Here is a 23,963-nt window from a genome sequence, read left to right as displayed (position 1 = left end):
CTGTGGTATCTGTTTGGCCGTAGCTATTGCGTAGCTACACATTAAGGTAATGAAACAAACTGATAATGTTACAATTAAGCAACATTGTCCCTGCCTTTTCTTCTGGAATTCAATTATGATGAGGCCCTCATTTCTGCAGTCCAGATGAGGCTTCTAGACAGTTGAAGCTCCTGCTTAAAGCAGCTTTAGGCTCTCCAAGCAGTTTGGATGGCACACTGGGCTTCTGATTCCCTTCTCTGCACAGGTCACCATATCCTCTTTTGAATTTTCAAGAAGCCCATGTACTTGACAGATTTTCTTCACCCCCCTGGTGTTTCAGGTACCTTCTGAAGGCTCATTAGTAAAATGGGTGTTAGTTCCTGCACAATTAATAGAGAGGTTGGTGTTTCACTATAAGTGCTCACCTCAGGAAATCTTATCCTTGTGCTGTGACTGTTTAGACTAAGTACTCATTTATTACTTAGCCACTGTTGATGGGAACTTCCAAGGCCAGCTCTAAAATGAAAATTTTGATTTGGAAGTTGAAGGAAGTAGTCCTCTCTGTCAAGAATTAAAAGTGCATCCTTAAGAGATGCCTCAAGGTTTTTTTTTCCCAGCTCACTTTCCAGATAAGGAAGCATAACTCTGATGCTGTGGATCAAAAATGCCACTTTACCATTTCAACTTCACTGTTGCTCTTAAAATGCTGAGCAGTTTAAGGGACTGTGATCACTAGCAGATAAGTTCATCTATCAATGAGGAAATGAGTGAGCAGAGACAAAAGTCCCAGTACTAGAATTGGTATAAAAGGAAAGTGTTTCCTAACAATACAAGATTCATTACATTATTTTTTGTTCACTTGATCACAGACACATTAGTCTAGTAGAAGACAGATGTTTGTTCAAGTGAGCAGAAGTACCATGTAAACACTGCGGTGCTACAAGATTAAAAAAAGGCAGCCCCACCCCAGGAGAAATCAGCTGTAAGAGTGAGACCTGGGCAAGCCCCAAGGTCTAGAGAACCAGAGCACCTCACAGAAAAATGTTAGACCTGGTGAGGCCATTGGGGGTTTCCATACAGGTTTATCATCTCTGGCTATTACTCCTGCAAAACAGTGCACTGTAATGTTGAAATTAGTCTGGGTTGCAGTTAATGTAGGATGTGGCATAAGATTAGAAGTAGTAGATTGCTAGTGGATAAGCATGTGGAAGTATGAAATGGACCAATATTTGAGTTCACCTATTTTCATCTGAATTGCTAGAACAGCCACAGAAAACACCCTCACAGCAGAAGCTGCTGTGTATTTCCAGCTGAAAAACTAGGGATAACCATACTGATTTGTTTGCCTTAAAACAGCACTGTCAGAATTATTTAAGACTGCTGAAAATCGGAAGGATCAGGCATAGTCAGCTCTTGTCCTGTGCTGCTTTGTATCACTTATTCCCAGCCACCCATACCCTACATTTCAGGAGAATAAATTGCTGTGATTCACAGTCCTAAATGTAAATGTGCTTGCATTTGCACATCAGTGTATACTAGCTATATACAAAGCTCCATGTTTGTCAGCAGCTGAGGTAGTAGTTTGGCCTTCTATTCGAAGATATTATGATCTGTTTGGGAATTACTATCTGTATTACTCTGATAAAAAGGAATTCTTAACGCCTAGAAGAATCACATGCTTTCCTTGCACTGTGCGGAATATTTAGGAATTCAAAAATACCTTTATGCAATTTTATTTCTACTATTTCTAGTATCTGTCTCCCTAATAAGCAGTAATGGGCCATGGATTTTTTTATCTGGAAAATCTCTCTTTAATTATTCTAGGCATATCAGACAAAAGAATTTTCTTTTTCATTGGGCAGAGTTTATTGCCTTAGGCTTTGCTGCCTCTGACATGTTTCCTGTGAAGTTCAGTATGGCTTAGATCAAAAAGCAAACACAGCCAATGATTATAATGATGGAAAGCCTCTGGCTTAGTGCAGAGATGAGCCTTGTGGAAATCTGGTTCAGATAATAACTCATCTTCAGATTTAGGGGTGGAGGAGGCTTTTTAACTCCAAATGTTAGCTGTTCCTGTTTTTTTTCTTTAAAGACAACTTAATAGAATTTGAATGCACATTATCTCTTTACACTATAACCTCCATAGAACAAAAAAGGAGAGGATCCCTAGGAGTGTCAAGTCAAGCTGGCCCCTTCTGTCCCTCCCTCCCACTGAATAGATCAACAGCTGCTCCCTGCAGGAACTGCACTCAGAGAGGTGAGTGCTACACCAAGGCGAGGGCTGCTGCTTTCTCTTTTTTGTCATTTGTTATGTATGCTGAACACACACACTGTTTTTTCAGAGCATGGATGTCCTTACCCTAGCAGAAAGGAGGAAAATTATCAGGAGTTTTGCCATGTTGAAGAAACCTGCAAAAGCTGAACATCCAAAGAAGCTACACGTCTTGCACATGCCACACACACCCCTTCACACCCAGTGTGGCTGTCACCCTGTGATGGCCCTGAAAACCTCAGTGGCTCTAGGTACAGCAGACTGTAAAAGGTAGCCCCTGGGTCCACCCAGCTTCCAGCTGGGCTCCTGCCCAGCTCCCACCAGAGGGAGTTGTCAATGTATTGATTCATATGCATTTGCTTCTTTCTCAAAAGAGATCTTAACTTTATGAAGTTGTATCCATTTCCCCAGGCAAATGAGCTGTTTCAGAAAAGGTAACAACCCAAAATCACATTTGTGGTTACAGCCTCTGTCTTTCTGATAATAATATAAGTTCATTTCTGTCATTTTAAGTGGCAGGTAAAACCTGCAGGCTGTGACATGACAAAACCACTTCTGCCCTTGGAGGCAGCCACCACCTGCTTGCAGCCAAAGATTGCAGGGCAAACACCATGGAGAAGAGTGAGCCTTGGTACACTTTGTGCTGCCACACTGGAGTAAGAGTTGGTTTTTCTTAGCAAAAGCAATCTCCCCAGATCCAGATCTTCACTAATCCCTGAACAATCCTTTCCCCCTTGCCACCATACCCTGAGCCCCATAAGAAGCTGGGCACGAGGCCTGCAGGCACTGACCAACAGCTGTGGCTTGGGCATGCAGGCTGGATGCCCTTCAGCAACTGTGTGGTGCAGTACCAGAAATGCAGCATTTTATTTCTAATTCACATCTGCAAAGAAGTGCATGCAGGGATTGGAGGCCAGGATGAGATGCACAAATTTGTTTTAGGTATTTTTCCAGGAAAAGAAAAAGCAGCAAATCTCTCAAGCTTCAATGCCCACATGCCCTAATATGCACCACCATTCCTAAGTCATTCCTCATTTTCCATGTGGTAAAAGAAGATTAAACTTTTGTTATGAGATTTCACCTATAACAGCTCAACACACTTTTTAGGGTAAAGTTTGTTGAAAATAGTGGGGAGGAAGCAATCCCAAAAAGCTTGGCAGGCTAACAGTGTTTCAGGGCGCTGCTAGATCCTGAGTTCATGCAGCAAATTAAAGGGAACTCCCTCAAGAAAATTGGACTGCTTATTAAAAAAAATAATCCTACAACCTTTAGCCTTAGCTAACATTATTCTGACATTAAAATGTCTACCTAGAGACAGCTGTTTCCTCTTCATGACTAAGTACATGAGTAAATTTATTCCACAGAACAAAACTACAATATTACTTCATTTGCCATGCCTATTTCTGGTTTTTTTTTTCTTTTTTTGTTTCCCCTTTTTTCCCCTTATATTCTTTTTTGGATTTGCTGAAGATCATGGAGGCACCTTTCCTAGCAATATTTACATCTCTGAGTGTCTTTGGCCACTAAGAAATAGCAAAAGTTTCTGGGAGTGCATTTCTTTGTGGAAGAGGCAGCAGGAGTGCCTTCAGCTGTGAGAGGTCTACCTTGAACTCTTAAAAAACCCAAGAAAACCCCATAAATACACAAAAAACTGTCATCAAGTAAGTAGCCAGCTCAGCACTTACCAATTTGTCATGCTGTGAAATATTCTGGGTTTCCTCTGGTGAAGTGGTTTTGATGCAGGCATTGCATCACAGCTTATCGGTAGGGCACGTGCCTGAAATGGGAACATCAGCCTGCTGTGCACACCTGGGTGGGCTTGCTGCAGGACAGGGTGACAAAGGACACTGAAAAGGCCAAGGGGCTCAATGCTCCCATCTTCCGGGTCTTACTGGTAAGACCAGTCTTCAGGAACCACAAGCCTCTGACCCAGAGGAAGGTTTGGAACAGGAAGATGTGCCTTAGCAGAGGAGGACCAGGTTGGGGAATAAAAGTTAATACACTTTTAACACTGTGACTCCAAAACCCTCGATCTGGGACTGCGGAATTCGGGTGAGTTGATTTTCTGGAATATTAAACAAATAACAGATTTAAGAAGAGATCTGATTTCATTACTCTTCATTCAACTACCTAGAACAAGTTCTCTTGTACGAATGAGCCTTTTTTTCTTTTTTCCAGAACATTGAAGTATTTTCAGTTTTATTAAATAGGTAATCTTCTAGACTACTCACGCTCCTTAAATCTTAAAAAAAAAAAAACCCTGCGCTAAAAGGTTAAAAATTATCATACTGCTTTTAAATTCTTTAAGGCTTAAAGTATAATATTGCTGAGACTATGAACTACATGTGGGTTTAATTTCACAGTAAAATCCCAATAAAAATTCTCCTTGGAGCTCACCTTTAAATACAATTAGGTATGAAATTTTCCTTATCCAGCCCAGAGCCAGAATTGGCAGCAATGAAGAGGCCAGCAGTATAACCCCTGAGCTGCCCATGGGTACATATATACATATTATACATCCACTGCACGTGCACAGACACATGGGCAGGGCTGTTCCCACCAGCAGTTGATTTATAGACAGAAGTGTGATTATTGTTACTTCTAGCCATGATCATTTCCATATACAGTAACTGAAACATTATCTTATTGTCCAAATAAAGAACTTTCTGGAGCTTCTTCATATTTTAACACCAGCTGTGCCTTCTGGAGATGAATTACCCATTTTAATGATAGAAACTTTTTTGAAAGCCTTGCAGATGTAAATGACTGCTCCCTCAAGACCACTTAATGCCAAACCCCCTTCTTTTTAAATAGTCTTTCAAGAAAGTTCCAAAAACAAAACATACCCAGAGTATTCACTTTATTGCCTTGGTTAGCTACTTGGATATTACTTTTTCTTGCATTGTTTGTACCTGCTAGGGTTCTTCAGTCTATTTCATTTTCATATGGAAATTGTACCTTCATCTACAATGTGTTCTATCACTCATCCAACCTCCTTTTCCTATGTAATTTTTTCATTACCTTGCCTGTCTCTACTCTGCATGGGTGCTTTTTCAGAGCCTTATTATACTTATTGGCACAGAACCCATTTTTCTATTGGTTCATGTTGCTGATCTCTGCCCTGAGGAGAGCAGCGGGTCCCTCTCTGACCCAGTTCCTCTCCACCAAGGCTGCAATTTCTGGTCCTCAGATGCCTGCACATTTTTACAGCAACTTGTTGTTTTGTGCTGATCCCAGTCCTAGGATATGGATATGTCCAGGATATGGATGTCGCACAACCTGTAACTGCCTCCATTACAAGCTGATACACTCCATATCATAGGAATGCGGTTTTGCAGAAAATATGCAGAAAAAAATCTAATTTGGATGTCCCCATCTGAGTGGAAAGTATCATTTTGAGCATATTTAATAGATTTACTAACTTTAAAAGAACATAGAAGCTGATAATTTCTTTAGAATCCAAGTCATTACTGAGGCAAGGCATTTCCTTCTCCATCACTGTTCACAAACATGTTTCCACTATTGTAAATGTGAAAAAGAGGAAACCTTATCCTTAGGTAGTTGAGTGTCCTGTACCCAGCTTTCACTAGGGTGAAAAACCATTCTCTTCAATCCTTCAGGTCAGAAAAAAAAATCCTCAGCAGTTAATTATTTTTTAAAAGCTTTTAAGGCAACTTTTCACAAACATATAACTAAGATATTTGCTTTGAATCTAATAGTTCATCAAAGTGTTGTGGCTGAACATATCTCCTGCAATTTCCTTTGTTTTAGGCCACGGGCTAATTCCTGCCCCACAGCAAGCCACAGTGTGCTAATGGTGGCAAGGGTAGCCTCAGGTGACCATCTTACTGGAAACTCCAGTCCACCAGGGATGAACAAACACCCTTCCAGTAAAGTTTTTCACCAATCTGGCCGCAAATTTTCTTTCATGGGGAAATCACCAACCAGTGCTCAAACTCCTGAGCCATTCAGTATCCAGGGCTCAACTGTGACCTGCCCAAGATCCTTCAGAAGATGCTTGAGCAAGCTCAGCCCATGAGGTTGGTGGTGGTGATCTTGTAAAAGTGCCATATTTTGTATCTTTTTGTGTTCCTGATGGTAGGAATGAATTGCCACAAGGGTTCTGGGGGAGAGTTACATGGTGGTTTGGAAGAGTCTTGTCATAAGTACATCCTTCCAGAGTTGCACCAATTTATGCAGAGACAACTCTGCAGCAACACTGTCATGCAGAAATGCAAAGTAAATACTGAAGGGTTTATATCAATTTTTCAGCAGCATCTCTGCAGTGAACAACAAAGGAAAAACAGGCATTGAAGTGAAAAAGATCTCTGATGCATTCCCTGCGTGGACCAGGAAGGGCAAAGGCTGTGGTCCTCAGCATCAGTAGCCTGTGCGTCACGTCCGGGAAATCCAGCCAGCGCTCTTTGGCGCCTTGCAGGTGTGAATGTCCACCACTTCCAGGCAGTCCTGGCAGCGCACAGCACAGCACCAGTGGAATTTGCACTCGCATTTTGTCATCCTGCTGACGCGGGAGGTGTCGTAGCCTCTCCCGCAGCACATCACTTCACAGCTGTCCATGCCACGGGATGTTTGGTTGCACACCCGACCAGCTGTCCCAAGGGACCCTGCAAAGGGAATGCACCAAAAGTCAGGAGGCAGATTTTAAGGAAAGACAACAAGCATATGAAAATAGGTATGGGAGACATAATTTGTGATGTATTTGATCCTTTAACATCACATCACCCAGGATTCAATATCAAGGCAGAAAAATGCCTATAAAGGTAAAATTGCTCCCATATTTCCCCTAGGAATCAGGCCTGGAGATGAGGAGGAAGAAAATGGATTAAATACTTTAAGGGTCTGTCTGATTCTCTTAATATCATCACATTTTGCTTTGTCTTTCCTTGGCACTTTCTTCCCCTCCAGGGAGCAGACACCCTTTCCAAGGCAGTCCTGCACCCAGTCCCCCAGGACTGTCTGAAATGGGATGCCTGGGTGGGGTGTCCATCTTCACGGTGCTTGGGATCTCATGGGCTTTGCTGAGGAGCTCTGGGTGTGCAGGAGAGGGCTAGGAAAGAGAAGACCACAGAATCTAGTGGCTGCCAGGGACTCAATGGGTAAAGTAACTGTATTGGCAATAATTAAAGCCTTGCAGAAGTGAGTGCAGAAGCACCCCGGGCATTTGGCATCACTGCTGTGTCCACCCACAGGCCCCATGGTGGCAGCTGAAGAGTTGCTGCTCTGTGTGGCTCCCATCTCTGTAGGGTAACACGAAGGGTTCTTCTCCCCTTTCATGATAAGATTAGAAGAAACTAAATTATAGCCTGCTGTGGACAGAAAGAGGGAGAGGAACCATACCACACCTTATCATATTCTTCAAACACTCAGAAGGAGTGGCTGAAATGCCTGTGCCTATATCCACATGGCACAAAATGGCTCTGGCATGTCTTAGTCTGAACAGTGACTGTACCACACAGGAGCCACCGTTCATCTAACACAAACTGATTTTAGGGTACATTTTAGGATCAATACCACAGATGCTGACAGGTTATTACCACCAAACCAAAAACTTCATAAAAATTAATTGCCTTACCTAATTTCCTATGTATTGCTATTATGAATCAAATGCAGATATATCCAAAAATTAACATTCTTCTGATATTTTCCATAGACCTGATTACAACTCCATTCTCTTCTTGGGAAAGGTGATATTCCCTAGGTAATGGCTGTGGTCAGTAAATTAACTGGAATTATTTTACAAAGCGTATTTACAGGTGCACACCAAACATGAACAATTTACCTTCTTAAGGAAAACTAATATATGCAAACATTAATTAAAATTTGCATAAGCTAGGATAGCAAACCAATCTTAATTAATAAAATGTAAACTGCAGTTAAATTGTAATTATTAATAATTTAGGTTGAATAAATTCCAATTTTCTTTTTTTTTTCCTGTGAATTTATGGTTGTATGCACTGATGCTGCTGTCTCAAAGCAGTTTATAACATACAAGTCTTCACTGTCTCTCCATTCCTTGCTGCCCCCCCAGCATCAGGAAGACTTCATATTATATGGGGGCTGACCCCGAACCACTAATGTAATGAGGGGTCTCAGGAACTAGACCAAAGTCATCTTGTCAAACTGTGTTTTTTCATGGGACCAACACATGATCCTGCCTCTCAGCCATGGGGGTGCAAATTTTCCTCTTTTTGTATCAAACTTAGGACAGTCTTCAACTATTGTCCTGGAGAAGTGCTTCAGCCCCTAGAAGACAGCTTCCCTCCCATGGCCTAGATTCCTGTACTTATTTAAACATTTAAATATTCATTGGGTAGAGGTATACACCTGGAGAGTTTCACTATCAAGCAGCTGGTTCATGTCTGCTGCAGGCAGAGCCAGAAGGGTGTTCATGGCTGCCAGCCCCCTGGCTCAGCACAGGGCCCACGTGTTGTAGATGTCGGCAAACCCAATGGGAAGAATGATGATGTCTGACTTATTTCAGAAGGCTGAACGATTTCTTTATTATAATTATGCTATGATACATTAATATACTATATAAAAGAGGATACTAAAAACTACATGCTACTTTCTCTAACTACCATATCTAACTCACTCACAACTCGTGACCCTGTTCTCCAGAGTCCAGACACAGGTGGATCCAACTGGCCATCAGGCCCAAACAATCCACCGTGATCCAACCAGGCATTCGCTCTAGGTAAACAATTCTCCAAACACATTCCACAAGAGAAAAACAAGGAGCAGAAATAGAAATTGTTTTCTCTTTCACTTCTCTCTGTGCACCTTTATAAAAATCCTGAGAGAGAGAGAAATGTGCTTGCTACACCCACGGCCACCCATCCCAGAGCCCTGGCCCTGCCTCAGGGCTCCTGAGCTGCAAAGGTGCTGCTGCACCAGCCAGCAGACATGTGCTGAGCCACCCCAGAGGGAACTGGCAGAGCGAAGAGAAAACACACTGAATGGAGCCAGAAACAGGCTCCTGCACCTGCAGCCTGATAAATCCCAAATCTCCTTGGGGTCTGAGCATGTTCATGCTGCTGCCTATGGACCAATGCTCGGCATAACATCCTTGGGGAGATGGCTGAACAGCTCTTTATAGCAAACCTCTGATATCTGGGGGAGCATCTCAGTTAGCTGTAACAACCGGCGATGTGGTGCATCAGGCACAGCCTGCACCAGGAAACCAGCAGTAACTCCTGCTCCTGGCCTACTGTCCCTATAACCAGTGCCAGCACCTGGATCCCCTGCAGGGAGGGAGGAGAGGTGTCCCAAGCAGTGACCCACAGGAGCACACACTACTCCCAGCAAGCCCTCAGCCATGCAGTTCTCCCTGCAGAGCCAGCTGCACCAGGGCAACTGGCATAACAGGCACAGCAGTGATGCCAAGAGGCCTTTCTCAGATCTTTTTTTCAGGAATTACTCCTTGATGGGGGAAGAGAGACTTCCAGTGGCCCCCAGTGCCCCCCAGTCTAGGCAAGGCTGAGGAGTCAGGGGCTGAGGAGTCAGAACGACATGATGCACCTGTGGTCCCACAGGAAGCCTGTGGTAGAAAAAAAAGCCAGATCCTGCTTCCCAGCCATCATACTCTCCTCCATCCATGATGCTGAACAAACAGCTGGGATACCTGAATGTAAGTTCTGCTGTTTCTGTCAGCCCACAGCATCATATATATCCAGCAATATCCATCACATCCCAGACTGTGCAAAATACAACCAAATTCACAGAAAGGGTTATTAGACATTGGAATGAATCTCCCAGGGATGGGGGTGGAATCACTGGCCCTGAAGATGTTTAAGGAAAGATTTGGTGTGGCACTTAGTGCACGATCTAGTTGACATGGTGGTGTTTGCTCAAAGGTTGGATTTGGTGATCTCAGAGGTCTTTTCCAACCTAACTGATTCTGTGAAGGACTTTCAAAGGCACTTGTCCTGCTCTCTCTGTTCAGACCAAAAAAACATTACAAAGGCCAATCTTGTGACCCACGTGATTAACATTTTATATCAGGATTTCACACCAGTGGAGGAAAAGCAAAGTTGCCCTCCACCTCAGCACAATTCCCAAACAGGAGCAGAGTGGGGCCAGGTCATTTGGCTGCTGGGGGTGAAGGAAGACCCCATGTTCCCCCACATACATCAGGAGCTGCACAGAAAGGTTTGACCACATTCATGAGCTGAGGCCCAAGTTAGTTTCCAAGTCTGATGTTCTTATTTCCAGATGTAAGGGGAAATCACACAACACTAAAGGACAACCTAAGCAGGATGCACCCACAGCTTTCAACAGGAGTTTTGCCACCAGCTTCAAAACCAAAATTATTTCAGCCACTAACAGACAGTCAGAAACTGGTATCATCTGATGCTAACCACAAAACATCAACATTTACTACACAACTACAACAGGGGACTTAATTATCCACAGATTGTGACAAAAGTGAAAACAAGCTCCTATAAAGGCTTAGTTTTTGAGCAAAACCAACCTTTTTTAAAGTTCAAACAGCATCTTCAGAATCTCTGCAGCTTCTCTAGTGAGAAGGAAAATGAACAATAACCAGCAGTGAGGAGCCAGACAAGTTACTGCGCTCCTTGGCAGGCCCAAGTGATGAAGGCAGCAGAAAACACTGCACAAAATAAGGCAGAGTTTTCTGCCTGCTACCTGCAATGCACCTCCTCATCACTTACAAGGCAGGAGTAGGTTCTAACTTGTAAAAAATTTTTGTTCAACCTCTTTGTTTTCATTTCAGATGTTGGAATTGCCATGCCTACACACATTTTACCTGCCAAAACATCAACAGCTTTTTTCATACTGCCAACTTCACAGCGTGTATATCAAGTCCTTTCTTCTCAGTTTGCACAGTTATTTTTGAAAAATCAACATGTGTTATGTTGAAAAATATTTTCTTTCCATTCTTAAAGCCCTAAAGTGTATTTATTAGTATATAATGAGGGCTTTTTCCTTCTACTTCTATTGATTAAAATCTGGTGTCAAGCAATACCATCCATTATTAGACTTACACACACACTGAAACAAAAGCAAAAAGAAAAGTGCAAAACCAGTTAAATCCCCAATGATAGTTTCCTCACAAGTGTTCTTGGGGAAAAAACAATTGAAGGAAATGTTCACAGAAAAGTAGCTCCGGAGCTACTGGATCTTACAGACAACACATAGTACAGAAAGGCTGGAGAGAACAGGCAGTACACACTGGAGGTAGATTTGTCTGGAGGGGCTGCGATTTCCCAGTCCAGCACTGAAGAGATGGCTGTATGTTGATAAAAACAACAGTTTTCCTGGGATGACTTTTAAAAGCTCTCTGGGATGTTCTATCTCTGTTTCTATCAAATTTTGAGTATGAAATTGTGAGCAAAAATTATTTCAGCAGAGTTATATGTGCAGGGTTAAATGAATTCTGAACAGTTTTGAAAAAACTTCATTTGGTCCTTTGTGAGCTCTTAAGACAAGGAAAGAGGTGGTCAGGTTATTACATTATCTTGCTATTGAGTTACTATTAGTGATTTCCCATACAGACCCAGGCTGGAAGCTCCAGTGGGGGAAGAGAAGGTATCTGCTATTTTCCTGGGTAGGCTGCTAATGGCAGAATCCCTGAGCACTTTCAACTCACTGGTTCCTATGTGTTAGCACAATCAAGCCACAAAGCACACTGGCTTGGACATTTTAGTTTGTGAAGTTGTCTCCTGGTCAAGTCATGATACTTCATAAGGTTTTCTCTGTGAATCCTTCATTCAGCTCCAGCACTAACCAAGCTCTCAGATAATTTTCTTTCCCTGAAGCACCAAATTGCTTGAATTCCCTGGAGAATGAAAGGCAGAACTGTATTCAATGACATACTAAAACATTGTGGTATTAGATTTAGCTGACACTGAATCTAATACCACACTGAGATGCTCCCCACCTACTTCCAAACTCTGACTTCCATAATCTCATTCCATTTGCAGCCATTTGACAGGGATGGCACTCTGCAATGCTCAACAGGGCAAATCAAAAAATGAAAAAAATGTGGTGCAGCAGCCAAAATCATCTCTCTGAAAGTCAGATCAGGTTTTGTTTCTATGGTTCTTTCCTTGCTCCATGCAAACAGCAGGGCATCCCACATCCCAACAAAGGTTTACTGCAGTTTTCTAAAAATATGCTCTTCTAAACAGCCACATTCTCTGAATTCTAAGCAGCAAAGAAACACCACCTCATCTGCAGTGTTATATTGAGCTGAGCCAAAAAATCATATCAGACTTTGCCATCTCTGGGCAGGCTCGTCAGTGTTTGGCAAATGCAATTAATACACTGTGGTGAAAAACATGCCCACTCTCCTCCAAAATAACAAGGCTGACAGATGAAATTAGGTTTAGTACAAAGAGATTATTAAATGGCTTTTTGACATAGAAATGGGTAGTGTACAAGTTCTTCTTCCAGTGGAAAAGAAATCATGTTTTTTACAATGAATGAGGCAACATCAAGAGATAAATGTTTAGAAAAAATCCTAGTCTGCAAAGTTAATCTCTGCATGATGCCATAATATGTCCATTTATTCACTTGGATTAGACTTTACAGTGTCAGCCACTATTCAAGGAATTGTATGTGCTTGTGCAGGTAATAAACATCACCTGCCAAAATAATAAATAACATGTAAAATTACGTTGACGACTCAACTAACCAGAAACACTGTACAATGTAACTGTACTGGATGAAATTCTGCATTCACTGAAGTCAATAGTACATGACCAGGAATTCACATATTGTTCTTATTTAAGTACAGCTGTTTTGCAATGTTTATTCCAAGCAAACTTGGATTGTAAACATGCAGCAGTGCCCAAAAGCCTTGAGCTGCATTGCTATCCAGATACTTAAGGATTTGTCATATGGGGTGCAATCTGGTCCATTATACAACCTATTAATTAGTTCCACAACTAATACACTACTCAGTCTGCCTCTCTTTTTCAAATTTCTGGTTTTCTAGTTGCTAGTTTTTAATTGCTACATCAGGAAATACCATACATGAGTCAAGAGCTGTTAGCAGGCTTCCTGGTGCTTGGCAGTGACTTGAATTCTGTAACACTGCTAAGTGTGTCCCTATCGAATCTCTGAAGCAAGAAAATCCAGTGTGAACAGCAGCACCAATACTTTATCTCTTCCCACGGGGGCTGGCACAACTCTTCAGAAAATGTGATGGTTGTCATGGACAGAGCCAACACTGCCTCATAAAGAGGAATAAACAGCTGTGTCACTCAGCCAAGTGTGCTGTGTCCCACCCACCTCTACTCCTTCAACCACCTGCATGTCCTCCACGTCCTCTAGTTGCTGCCTCACCCCCCGTTACAGCTGCCTTGACTGGTGCAAGCAGGGCTGGATTGTCACAGGCTGTACCTTCCACATTAGATGGGGACAGGCATGTCTGCATCTGGGGTCTACAGTCACAGTGAGCTGTGGGAATGTGCAGATAAAGGAGGGCACCACAGTGGTAGCATAACAACCTGGAAAGGAAGAAACGCAACAGGAGGTGGCATCAACAGGACTTAGGGCAGCTCTGGAGTGAGCTGCATGGCACAAGAGTCAGTGTGTGGCTGTGCCCAGTATGGACCTGACTCCAGAGCACAACTCAAACTTGTGCTGAAAGCAGCTTTGCCTTGCAGCATCTCCAGGGCTCCATAGCATCAGGCAGAAACCACTGAATTATATTAGAACAATTGGCTGTTGTACACCCAGAGACCTCAAGGAACTATTGTTCTTGTACTGAGTTCTTCCAAAACATCTTCTTTCCTGTTTCCTGCTGGTTACATGCATGGATTTATATAATATATATATATATATATGTATAAATATATATATATACACACACTCTCTAAATAAAATTATAATTTTTGACCTTTGAAGTACAAATGTCTTAAATAAAAGCATTCACATAGAGGCTTACCTACGTCCCTGTCCCTGATACAGTAGTCTGGAGAGCTCTCAAAGTATACCAGGTCATTCTTAGTTGGCTTCTTAAATTTCTTATTAGCCACAGTGAAACCTGTGCCATCTTGATTCATGACCACCTGAATTGCTCCATTGTATTTCTTCCACAGATAATCTCCTGTTTTCCTAAAGTCTGCCATGGCCAGCCAGCAGGTCCTTAAAGTGCAGGATCCACTCACACCGTGACATTTGCACTCCTGTTTCAAAAACCGCTTCACGGCCTGTTTAGAAATGCACAGTAAATATAAATATACGCAGGTAAAACAAAGTGCAATTAATTGCTTCTCAGCCCCTTTCCATCCATCCTGTAATGCCAGGCCTGTGATGGGTCTCCAAATTACGGTCTGTAGTGACACCCACTGGTAGCATCAAGTCATCCCCATGTGGTTGCTCTGCTCTGGATGCTTGACTCACCGTACACACAATCCTCTGGCTGGTGGACTTACCTTCCAGCTCCTGCCAGTCATCCCAAGGATCCATGTTGTCTACAGTGCTAGGACACAGACTGGACAGGAGGAAACGATCAGAAATGGCCAGAATCATTCGGTCCCTTGGGAGGAGAAGGTGGCCTCTCTCCCCATTGTTCCAGCTGCAGGATGGCTGTGCTGACCCTCTGAGCTGCTCCAGCTCATCTTCATGAAGTTGCCCTTTACCCTGAACAGCGTTTCAAATATTGCCCAGAAATTCATAGGCATTTCATATTCAAATTATTTTGAAAAGGCTGTGTAAAGCATTGTACCTGTGCTAGGCATCAGATCTATGCAGAATTTTAAAATACAGTATAGCTAAAATACTTACTTTAACAAACAGATGCAGATTTTAACAAACATTTTAGAATAAGACCTTCATTAGTTTGCATTGGAGAGATCACCCTTATCATTAATTTAACATCTGGATAGTATTAAAGCCATTTCAGCTTCATCTCAGACATTTAAGCTATCTGTATGATGTTGGAGAACAACAGATGGGTTCATAGACAGTAAATAATTCATTCCTAATTATGTAGATATGGATATTTGATCTATAAATATTATGCCTTAAGAGTTCATGAAATATAAACTTTTTAGAGTTTGTACAAGAGGAATGTCATCATGGGAGGAAGGTAAGAGAGAGGAAAGCTCCATGATTACAAGTGAGATTGATGCACAGCGGGGCAGCCTTTTTCAGTCAAGCACTTAGTAATAAAGTGAGAATGTATTACAAAACCAAAGGACTTTCAATTTTCTTTCCAACTTGTAAATGATATGACTACTTCAAATAAGTCACTGGCATTCCCACAGCCCCATTTCATTGCCATATCACAAATCTGGGATTTAAGCAGATGTTTGGTTTTAATTATCTGAGCAGAAATCAATTTAACTACTTGTATGTTTAAAACAACTTGCTGGAATAGTGGAAGAAGCACATAGGAATATGGCCTCTTTTTTTGCCAGTAATGTTCCTATACTGATATACAGCACATTATGTTCTATGATTCATATGGGAATATGAAAAATATTTGTTTCATTTATTTTTTAATTAGCACAGTTGGAATAGTCTAGTTTTAAAAGAGATATATCAACACCCCTTTTGGGGGCAAGAATAAAACAAGGCCACAGATGGTCTTACTCAGGTCAAAATGCCAGGCTTGTGAGCAGCTGAGGTGGTGAGATCCCTGCAAAGTTAAATCTACACTACTGCACAATACAAAACAGTGTCTCTATCCATAAAGCAGGTCCTAGAGAGTATGATAACATAATAATTATTTTTATAATTTATTATTATTATAAACATAATAATTATTTTAAATTTAATATATTTATTAAAATTTCTTTATCTTTTTCTAAAAATCTACTTTACCAGTACTACCTTAATATTTGGCAGAGGCATTTTTTAAAACTTAAAAATAATAAGATACTCAAATACTACAGAAAGTACTTGCAATCATGGAACTTACTCGCCCCTCAAAAATTCTTTTTGTTGTAGACTTCAGCCTCTTTTAGACAGTAACAGTAACATGACTACAGTACTGCATTGTGCCTATCGCTGATCTAAAAAGCCTCATCTGCCTACATTACATATTAATTACACGTGCTGGCAATAAGCAAGTGGAGGAAAGATGCTGAAGAACAAAAAAAATTTCAGGAAAATCATCTACTTGCAGTACAAAAAAAGATCAGAATACAAACAACTTAATTCCTACTGAATATACATTCAGGAAAACCAAAGATAAGACACAAAAAGTCTCTACAAATAATTCCAGAAGTGCTTGGTCTAATACAATAAAATGTTTTTTTCTGTATTTCAGATGTCATGGAAGCAGCAAAGTCTTAACATGTTCTAAAAAATGAAACAGCATATTCCAGTTTCATGCACCATTCTTACTTTCAAAGCTACCACTACAAAATGTTAGTGCAGATATTCCCCAGCCCTTGCACCAGAGGTGGGCAATACACCTGGCAACTACTCCTACTCACCTACGATGTGAAGGTAAAGACTTTTTTAGCTGAAATTCAGGAATGGTATTTTCTTAAAATGTTTAGGAAAGGGGTTGCAGGTCATGCTCCAAGGCCATTGCCTTTTGGAGGGATATATATTTTAAAAAGTGAAGTATATTTAAAAAGTGAAGTAGTTACCTTTTATCTCTGCTCACTTTGTGATTAAGTTTACCATATACGTACAGAAATTGACAGAATGGGGTTTTTTTTCTCGAGAGTTATTTTGGATTTGTTCTTTGTCAAGCCTGTTCTTCAGTGTGATCTTTAGCCTCTCTTAGGAATCTGCATTCTGTATTAACCAAAAATAAAACTCCTGCTTATATAAGAATTTGGCTCAAAACAAAATCTCCATCCAAACTGATCCTGCAGCTTAGACTCCTGCTTAACTTCCCACACAAGGAGTGACTGAAGTGACTCCAACAGGAATACTGTTAGGCAGTTGAATTTAGTCTCTTTGTAGATCTCTGTCACACTGATAGAAACAGCACCTCAGGCTCCTGCTCTTCCCGTATTTCTTCATAATTGCTGAGACCAGACAGCAAGGGCCAAGCATTAACTGCCCCAGACACAACAGAGTTGTCCAAGAACATCTCTAGGCATCTATTGGATGGACACCCACCTTCCTTCCAGCTCTGTTGTTGTGAAGGTTCATCAGTGCCCTGGCATCTTTTCCTTTCCGTTCTTTGGCATCCACAAAGGCTCTGGCAAATTTAATGCCATAGTCAATGTTATCACTGCAGCCACCCCAGTCAAAATGGCCCTTGCTGTCCTTGGCAGGGCCTTTCTTCATGGGATCACAGGAGCAGGATTTCAGCTCCCCTTGGCTACATGCCCTGGTGATGGCAAAAACAACTCCAGCAGAGGAGATGGCGTGTACAAAAGCAGATTCTCGACTACCTGAAACAAAAAAGGTCTCTTTAAATATCATTGGGGTGGCTACTTTCAGTGGCTGTCCTATATCCAAGACAGTTAGGCTAGACTTTTTTGCAGACCAAAAGATAAACTAGGCTGAAATCGTATAAATACACATTCCCTGGAGCCAGAATTAGTCATGGCTTAAACTTGGACCCCTCCCTGGTAAAAGCTCATCAATACAGTGTTAGAGTTGGAAAACATTAAACATTTGCTTCTGATATTGATTCATATACTTTCATGGATCAGTTGTTTTGTACAGATATGTGAATAGGACAGCTGGTATTCCTATCACGTTTCACGAATTTAGAAGAATATATGAAGTGCTATGTGAGAGATAAGTTTAAGAAATTATTAAATAGGGACACTAAAACAACACATACATTGCAAAATAGTGCAAGTAACTCTTGAAACTAGATTTTCCTCTCCTGAAGCTCTTGGAATAGACTTTCCTGCTTAAAACATGCTAGGGAGAAAACTTGGGTGTTATTTTCTGAAAAATAAGTTAATATTAGGTTTTCAGCCTGTAACCATAATTCACACAAATAAGTTCCATTAAATCAATGGCACCACTTGTGTCATGCTTGAGGCAGGATTTGGTCTGGCAGCTGTGACTTCTTCATGCCAGCTGCTCTGGCAGCTTTCCCATCTCCTAACCAAGATACTTTATTATACCAAAGATTATCTGAATTTCTAGACTATGCCTACTCATAGGCAATTAGGTATATATTTCATTGTAATAATTGCTTTTATTTTAAGATGCAGTAGTTTACCATACAGAGCTACATTACACTGACATAAATCTATTTATGGTAATGGAATATTTTCCTACTTTTAAAGCTTTTAGCATAAGAAGAACAACAAGTAGATTTTTTTTGCAATATCTAAGACTTGTAGTGAGAGAGACCTCTTTGCAGGGCTTGTAAGACTTAAGTAATGTTAGCACAGTAATAGAGGACCCCAAAGACAAATGTTAACAGTGATTTTTTTGTAGAGGCAGAATTACACCATAGAACTTAATATTTAGTATTTCAATTGCAGTAGCACCAAAATGTTTATCTTATGAATGGGCCCTGAACTTCCACATTCTGTGCAAGTCTTCTGCAAATGGAAACTGGGTAAACCATGCCTTCCCTACGCTGTCTTCAAAAACAGGCAGAGGATACCATGGCTTGTTAGAAATCACGCTCCTTTTAAGACTTATTTCTGAGAAAACTTACTCAGAAATATCAAAAATTTGCTAAGTGTTAATTAAAAATAAACACTTGATATTGTTGGAAGAAAAAAATGTTTATTTGAGTTTCTGAACTAATCAATTTTATTAGAGCACTATCAAGCTACATTTCCAAGGCAATCACAGCCTGATCAGGCTCAAGGCAGAGCTCAGAAGCCTGATGCTGTCATTCTCTCACATGAGCCAACAGTGAAAATTTCACTTTTGGAAAAACTGCATTTTTACTTTTTTTATTAAATGGCCTCATCATTATTAGGCTATGTTCTGCCAGACATGTTTTCCTGAACATCAGACAAACCTCATTGAAAACTTCAGCCTATGGGTGACGTTACTGGTTACTCACAAATAATTGCTAAGGGAACATGAAGCTGGTTACCAGCAGCAGAACCTAGCACAGAATGAAAATCCCCGTGCTCGGGTCAGCATGCCCAGTGTCTGCCGTCCTCCTCTCTGTCCTCACCAGTGGCGCAATGGTACTTTCCTACCCAGAGTACTTTCCTACTCCCCTCCTTGCAGGTGCCATGCTGCTCACAGCGTAGAATGATACTGGGGACATTCCAGGGACACAAGTGCCAGGGCAGGGTCAGCCGCACGGGCTGTGCACCAAGGAAGGCCATGTGCACAGGGTGTGGCACTTGGTGAAAAGAGCTGCAGTTACGAAGAATCTCAGCAGATTTATCCCTTGGGGAAGGACACTCTGACATAGTAAAAAATCCCAGCCATTTCTTTGAGTCAAAAGGGCCACATTTGAGATTTGAAGATGCACTAGATGCCTTCCTCCGACCTTTAGATGACAATACCACCCTGTTTAACCATCCTCTCTCAGGGCGGGAAGCACAGTGTTGCTCCCTTAGTTGCTTGGGGTCCACACAAGCCTGGCTCACCTCTATCAGATGGGTGTCCCTGCCTGTCTCTCACCCGGAGCCTGACCTGAAATGCCGCGGTGCCTGGAGGGCAGTGCTGCCCCGGCACGGGCGCAGACGGCTCACCCCGCAGACAGCACAGCCCTGGAGGCACTGCACCCTGCTGCTGCGCTTTCCCGGATAAATGCTCCAGCGGGAATCGGCCGGCAGGAGGGATAGGAGGGATTGGCTCCTGCCATCCCAACGCACTGGGCTCCTGTTTGCACTTGAGCTGCCCCTTTCGACAGGCCTCATCACAAGTACTGGTATCCTGAGGCTGGGCTGTGATGGAAAGTCGACTGTCCTGCTGCCACATTCTGATGCCTCAATTTCCCTGTAGGCCTTAATATGTGGGTTTGCTATCCATTATATACCAAAAAAAGAGAAAAGTCAGGAGCTGCAGAGCCAGCCCCTAATATGCCAAAACCCCACATTGTCTCCCGATACAGGTTTTTAAGCAACACAGACCCTCACGTAATCATTTATGCTGTTCTGCTATCCGTGAGACCCTAAAATAACTTTGCATGTCCTCCTTCCTTTCCTCCTGAAATGTAAACCCAAGCTTCACCCTTGCTAAGGATGAAGGACACAGGAGGATGGCCACAGTTTCTCAAGTTTCCCGCACACTGCCCGGGGGTGCCAGCCCCTGTTACCCTTATGAGGAACACTTTTGCCCTCGCCCCGACTCTCCCCCCTTTTCCCCTCGGGCCGTGGGCGCGGGGGCTGCCCGCCCCAGCCAAGCCCGCGGGAAGCCCCTCCCTCACGCCGGCGCGGCCCGCGGGACTCACTGCGCAGCAGAACGCGGCCGAGCAGGCGCTGCCCCCGCTCCAGGGCGTTGCAGTCCCAGCGGTGCCGGCGGAACTGGTGCTGGCACTCGGCCGTCCAGGCGGCCACGCCGCGGCCGATGGAGAGCATCGCCTCGGGGTGCCGCCGGCACAGCTGCCGCTGCCGGCTCACCAGGCCCGGCACGTTGTCGCACATCACCCGCGACGAGCCCACGGCGCCCATGTACCTGCGGGAGGGAAGGGGCAGGGCAGCACCGGGGGCCCGCGCCGACCCCCGTGCACCGACTGCGAGGGAAGCAGGGTCCTCAGCGCCCCGGAGCCTTCCTCTGGCGGGTCCCGAGCTGCAGCTACCTGTGCCTTTTTGGTGGAAATCCTTTACAATTAGTCATCGACCCTGTGTTTTTTTAATAACGTGAAGCTTTCAGGAGAACCTCAAGCCCCGCTATTGCAGCTCCGTGCAGTACTTAAAAAAAAAAAAAAAAAACCAAAAAAAAAAAAAAAACCTTGAAAAAATTAAATTACATCATCTATATCCAGATGGTCTCTATTAGTCCTGAAACTTTTCGAAAGGTACCTTTCATAAAATCCAAACTTCTATAGGTGTCTTTTGAAGGGATCAAACAGAAGAAAAGGTCCTTTTCTTGAATTTTCATTATTTTATACGATCATGAAATCGTTAATGCCGTAACTTCCAAAAAATATATAGTTAAGTCGCATTTAGAAGACACCATGATAAAAAGCCATCACAATAAATAACGTTTATACGACTAAGGACACAGATAGTCATTTTATTGAAACATGCCCAGTCTGATAAATCGGGCTTTGATCGCGCGTCAGCCAAGGTCAAGGTTAAACGTGTTCCCCAGGATTACAAGAAGGGGTTTAACTCCTCTCCTACAGCAAGACTTTCCAGCCTGGGCTTGGTTGGGGTCCCCAGTTTGAGGGGCAGGTTTATGTTTCCATTCTAACGCGTTTTGCAGCGAGCTGCCTGAGACGCCCCACGCCGACATCAACTATCACTCGAAGCCGGGCCCAGAGCTGCCCGCCGGGCTCTCAGCCCTCTGCTCTGGCAGTTTGCAGTTCAGCGAGGACTGTGAAGGAGGGAGGGGCGGGGGAGGGCGAGGAAGGAATAAAAAATAAATTAATAATAAAAAAGTAGCGCCGCTGTAGCCAATTCCCAGCGCCGCCAAGGCGCGGAGGGGCGGCTGCCAGCAGCGGCGGGCGGCACCCCGCGCCCCTCGGGCGTATTCCCCTCCCGCCTCCCTGCCCTCGTCCCGCTCCCTCCGCGGCCCCGGGCGGTGCCCGCTGCCCCCGCCGGGCCGGGTCCCCCCGCACCGCTGCCGAAAGCCCCGGGTAGCCCCCGCAGTTGCGCTATGCTTATGCGGAGGAGGAGGAGGTCGGAGAGCGGGGACGGGGTGTGGAAGGAGGTGCCGGGACCGTCTAAATCCGCTCGCTTTAAGGCCGGACTTTCCGGACCGGAGCAGCTGGGAGCAGCGAGCTCCGCTTCTGCGAGACTAAGAGGGAGAGGCTTCCCCCACCTTCCCTAAATCACAATTAATCCGACCCCACCTTCCCCAAGAGCAAATAAAAAATTCTGGAATTGCACAGCTTACCACCATGAGGAGGTGACTGGTGGGGTCGCCCAGATCAAGACCAAGGGAAGAGACCACCAGATCCCAGAGAGAAAGTTCATGTTAGAAACGCTTCAGTCCACATCAGGTCAGTTGCGGGGGGCAGAAGAAATCCCATGGAGCAACAAGGACGAGCAGGGGCAAACGCAGCTTGAGAGCTACTTCTTTCCCGTGGGTCAAGCACCTTCGCATCCCCACGCGCGATCGCGGGGCTTACTGATCCCCTGCAGGGATACGGGGGATGCCGGCTGGTGCATCGCTCTGGATTCCTCTCGGCTCGCCCTGCACCAAATCCCTCAGGTCGTGGAGTTCAGCCCCGCTCCCATCCTTCATCTTTGCCCCGATCCAGCTCTTCCCTGCAGTCACGGCAAAACTGAGGGGCTGGTGTGGGCTGCTCTCAGACTGGGTGGGTTCTGCTTTGGTTGGTGTTTTTTTTTTTTTTCCTCTGAAACTCTGATGGATGAAATGATGTCAAGAGACACTGGGGGAAGAGGAGGAGGTAACACCTCTGATTAGGCAAGGAATCCCGAGGAGCCAGTTGCTTTCCAATAACCCTACAAGCAGACAGTGAGTTCAGACCCGCCAGCAGATGCTACACGACCTGCTGCGGAGCCGGCGGCGGCCCCGGCAGGCTGTTACAAACCGGCAGCACTTGGCATCTCTAGGGTTTGGCACGACGGCAATTCATGGCTGGGTACGCGCACCCGCGAACACCCAGCACGGAACGGAACCGAGATCCGGTGCTAGCAGAGAAGCAGAGAGCCCGAGCAGTCCCGGTATGGGGTGGACACCGCCCGGCCGCCTCCCCTCGCCACGGGCCCCGCAAAGCCGGGCCAGCTTCTCCGCGGGCACCGGCGCCGGGGTGCCTCCGCCCCGGGCGTCCCTGCGCAGCCCCGCACCGCGGGGACCCCGGCCCATGGGCTCCGACAGCGGGAAGGGCCACGCGCCCCATCGCGCTTGAATCCCGGGATGGGGGAATCCGCCGCCGCCGCACCGCTCCCTGGCCCGAGAGGCGACTGGCGGCCCCCGCCCGAGAGAGGGACGATGCGGCCGGGGCCGAAAGCAAAGTCAAGAATAAGGGATTTAGCAACTTTTTCGCTTCGTATCATCTCTGCACAGCAAATACAGTGTAACACATATTCTAAACAGCGAACCCTCATTATCAAACTGGAGATGCCCCACTTCCGAGACAACATTCGTTGGCTGAAAAAAAGACAAATGCCCAAGGTTGCTAAGTGAGTTAGGGACTACACAGCTCTTGTTACTAAAAGAAGCCTGCAGTTGTTAACTCCAAGTGAAAATCCTGGAAGAGCAAGCAAGGAAGCACCCTTTAAGAGCTGTTCTTCAGGCTGCATATTACAGCCATTCTCGTGTTTCTCGGTACAACTTCTTAATATTCCAGGCACTGAACTAGATGTAGGCACCATTTCAGAAAGAAAATGCAAAAGGTAGAATTAGGTGAAGTTTTGAGGTGCTAACATTCACCCACTACTAACTTACCTTGAAAGAAGTACCACAAACAATCAGAAATCAACACCACACACCCACCCACAACTGCAATGTCAAGATCTTTTGACTGCAAAGACTTCCGAGTAAGAATATTTGAAGCTTGGGACACATGAATACTTCTATAACGGTACTAACCCGGAGGCAACTACAGCTCATCTTACCAACTCCAGCAGGTCTGAAAAGCAACAAATGAGCATTCAGCATCCACTTGATAAAATGTAATCAATGTTAAAACACTCCAGTTTTTAGCTTCTGGCTAACTTATTTCTTACATTTACAATAC

General features: G+C 44.0%; 1 protein-coding gene across 1 annotated transcript; it reads right to left on the bottom strand.

Annotated features, from left to right (window-relative positions):
• Nucleotides 1–5,651: 5,651 nt before the first annotated feature.
• On the bottom strand, nucleotides 5,652–22,877 carry WNT2 (Wnt family member 2). The gene is made up of 5 exons (XM_068189906.1): nucleotides 22,154–22,877; nucleotides 20,544–20,767; nucleotides 17,327–17,604; nucleotides 14,187–14,451; nucleotides 5,652–6,876 (listed from the first exon to the last, which is right to left on the bottom strand). Exons 1-5 carry the CDS (start codon nucleotides 22,231–22,233, stop codon nucleotides 6,647–6,649), a joined length of 1,077 nt encoding a protein of 358 aa, XP_068046007.1. The 5' UTR covers nucleotides 22,234–22,877; the 3' UTR covers nucleotides 5,652–6,646.
• Nucleotides 22,878–23,963: the final 1,086 nt, after the last annotated feature.

The sequence above is a fragment of the Anomalospiza imberbis genome, chromosome 5 (assembly GCF_031753505.1).
Source record: "Anomalospiza imberbis isolate Cuckoo-Finch-1a 21T00152 chromosome 5, ASM3175350v1, whole genome shotgun sequence".
In the NCBI taxonomy this organism is placed as follows: domain Eukaryota; kingdom Metazoa; phylum Chordata; class Aves; order Passeriformes; family Viduidae; genus Anomalospiza; species Anomalospiza imberbis.
The sequence above is the reverse complement of the archived record's forward strand: the minus strand, read 5'-3'. Positions and strand labels throughout refer to the sequence as shown.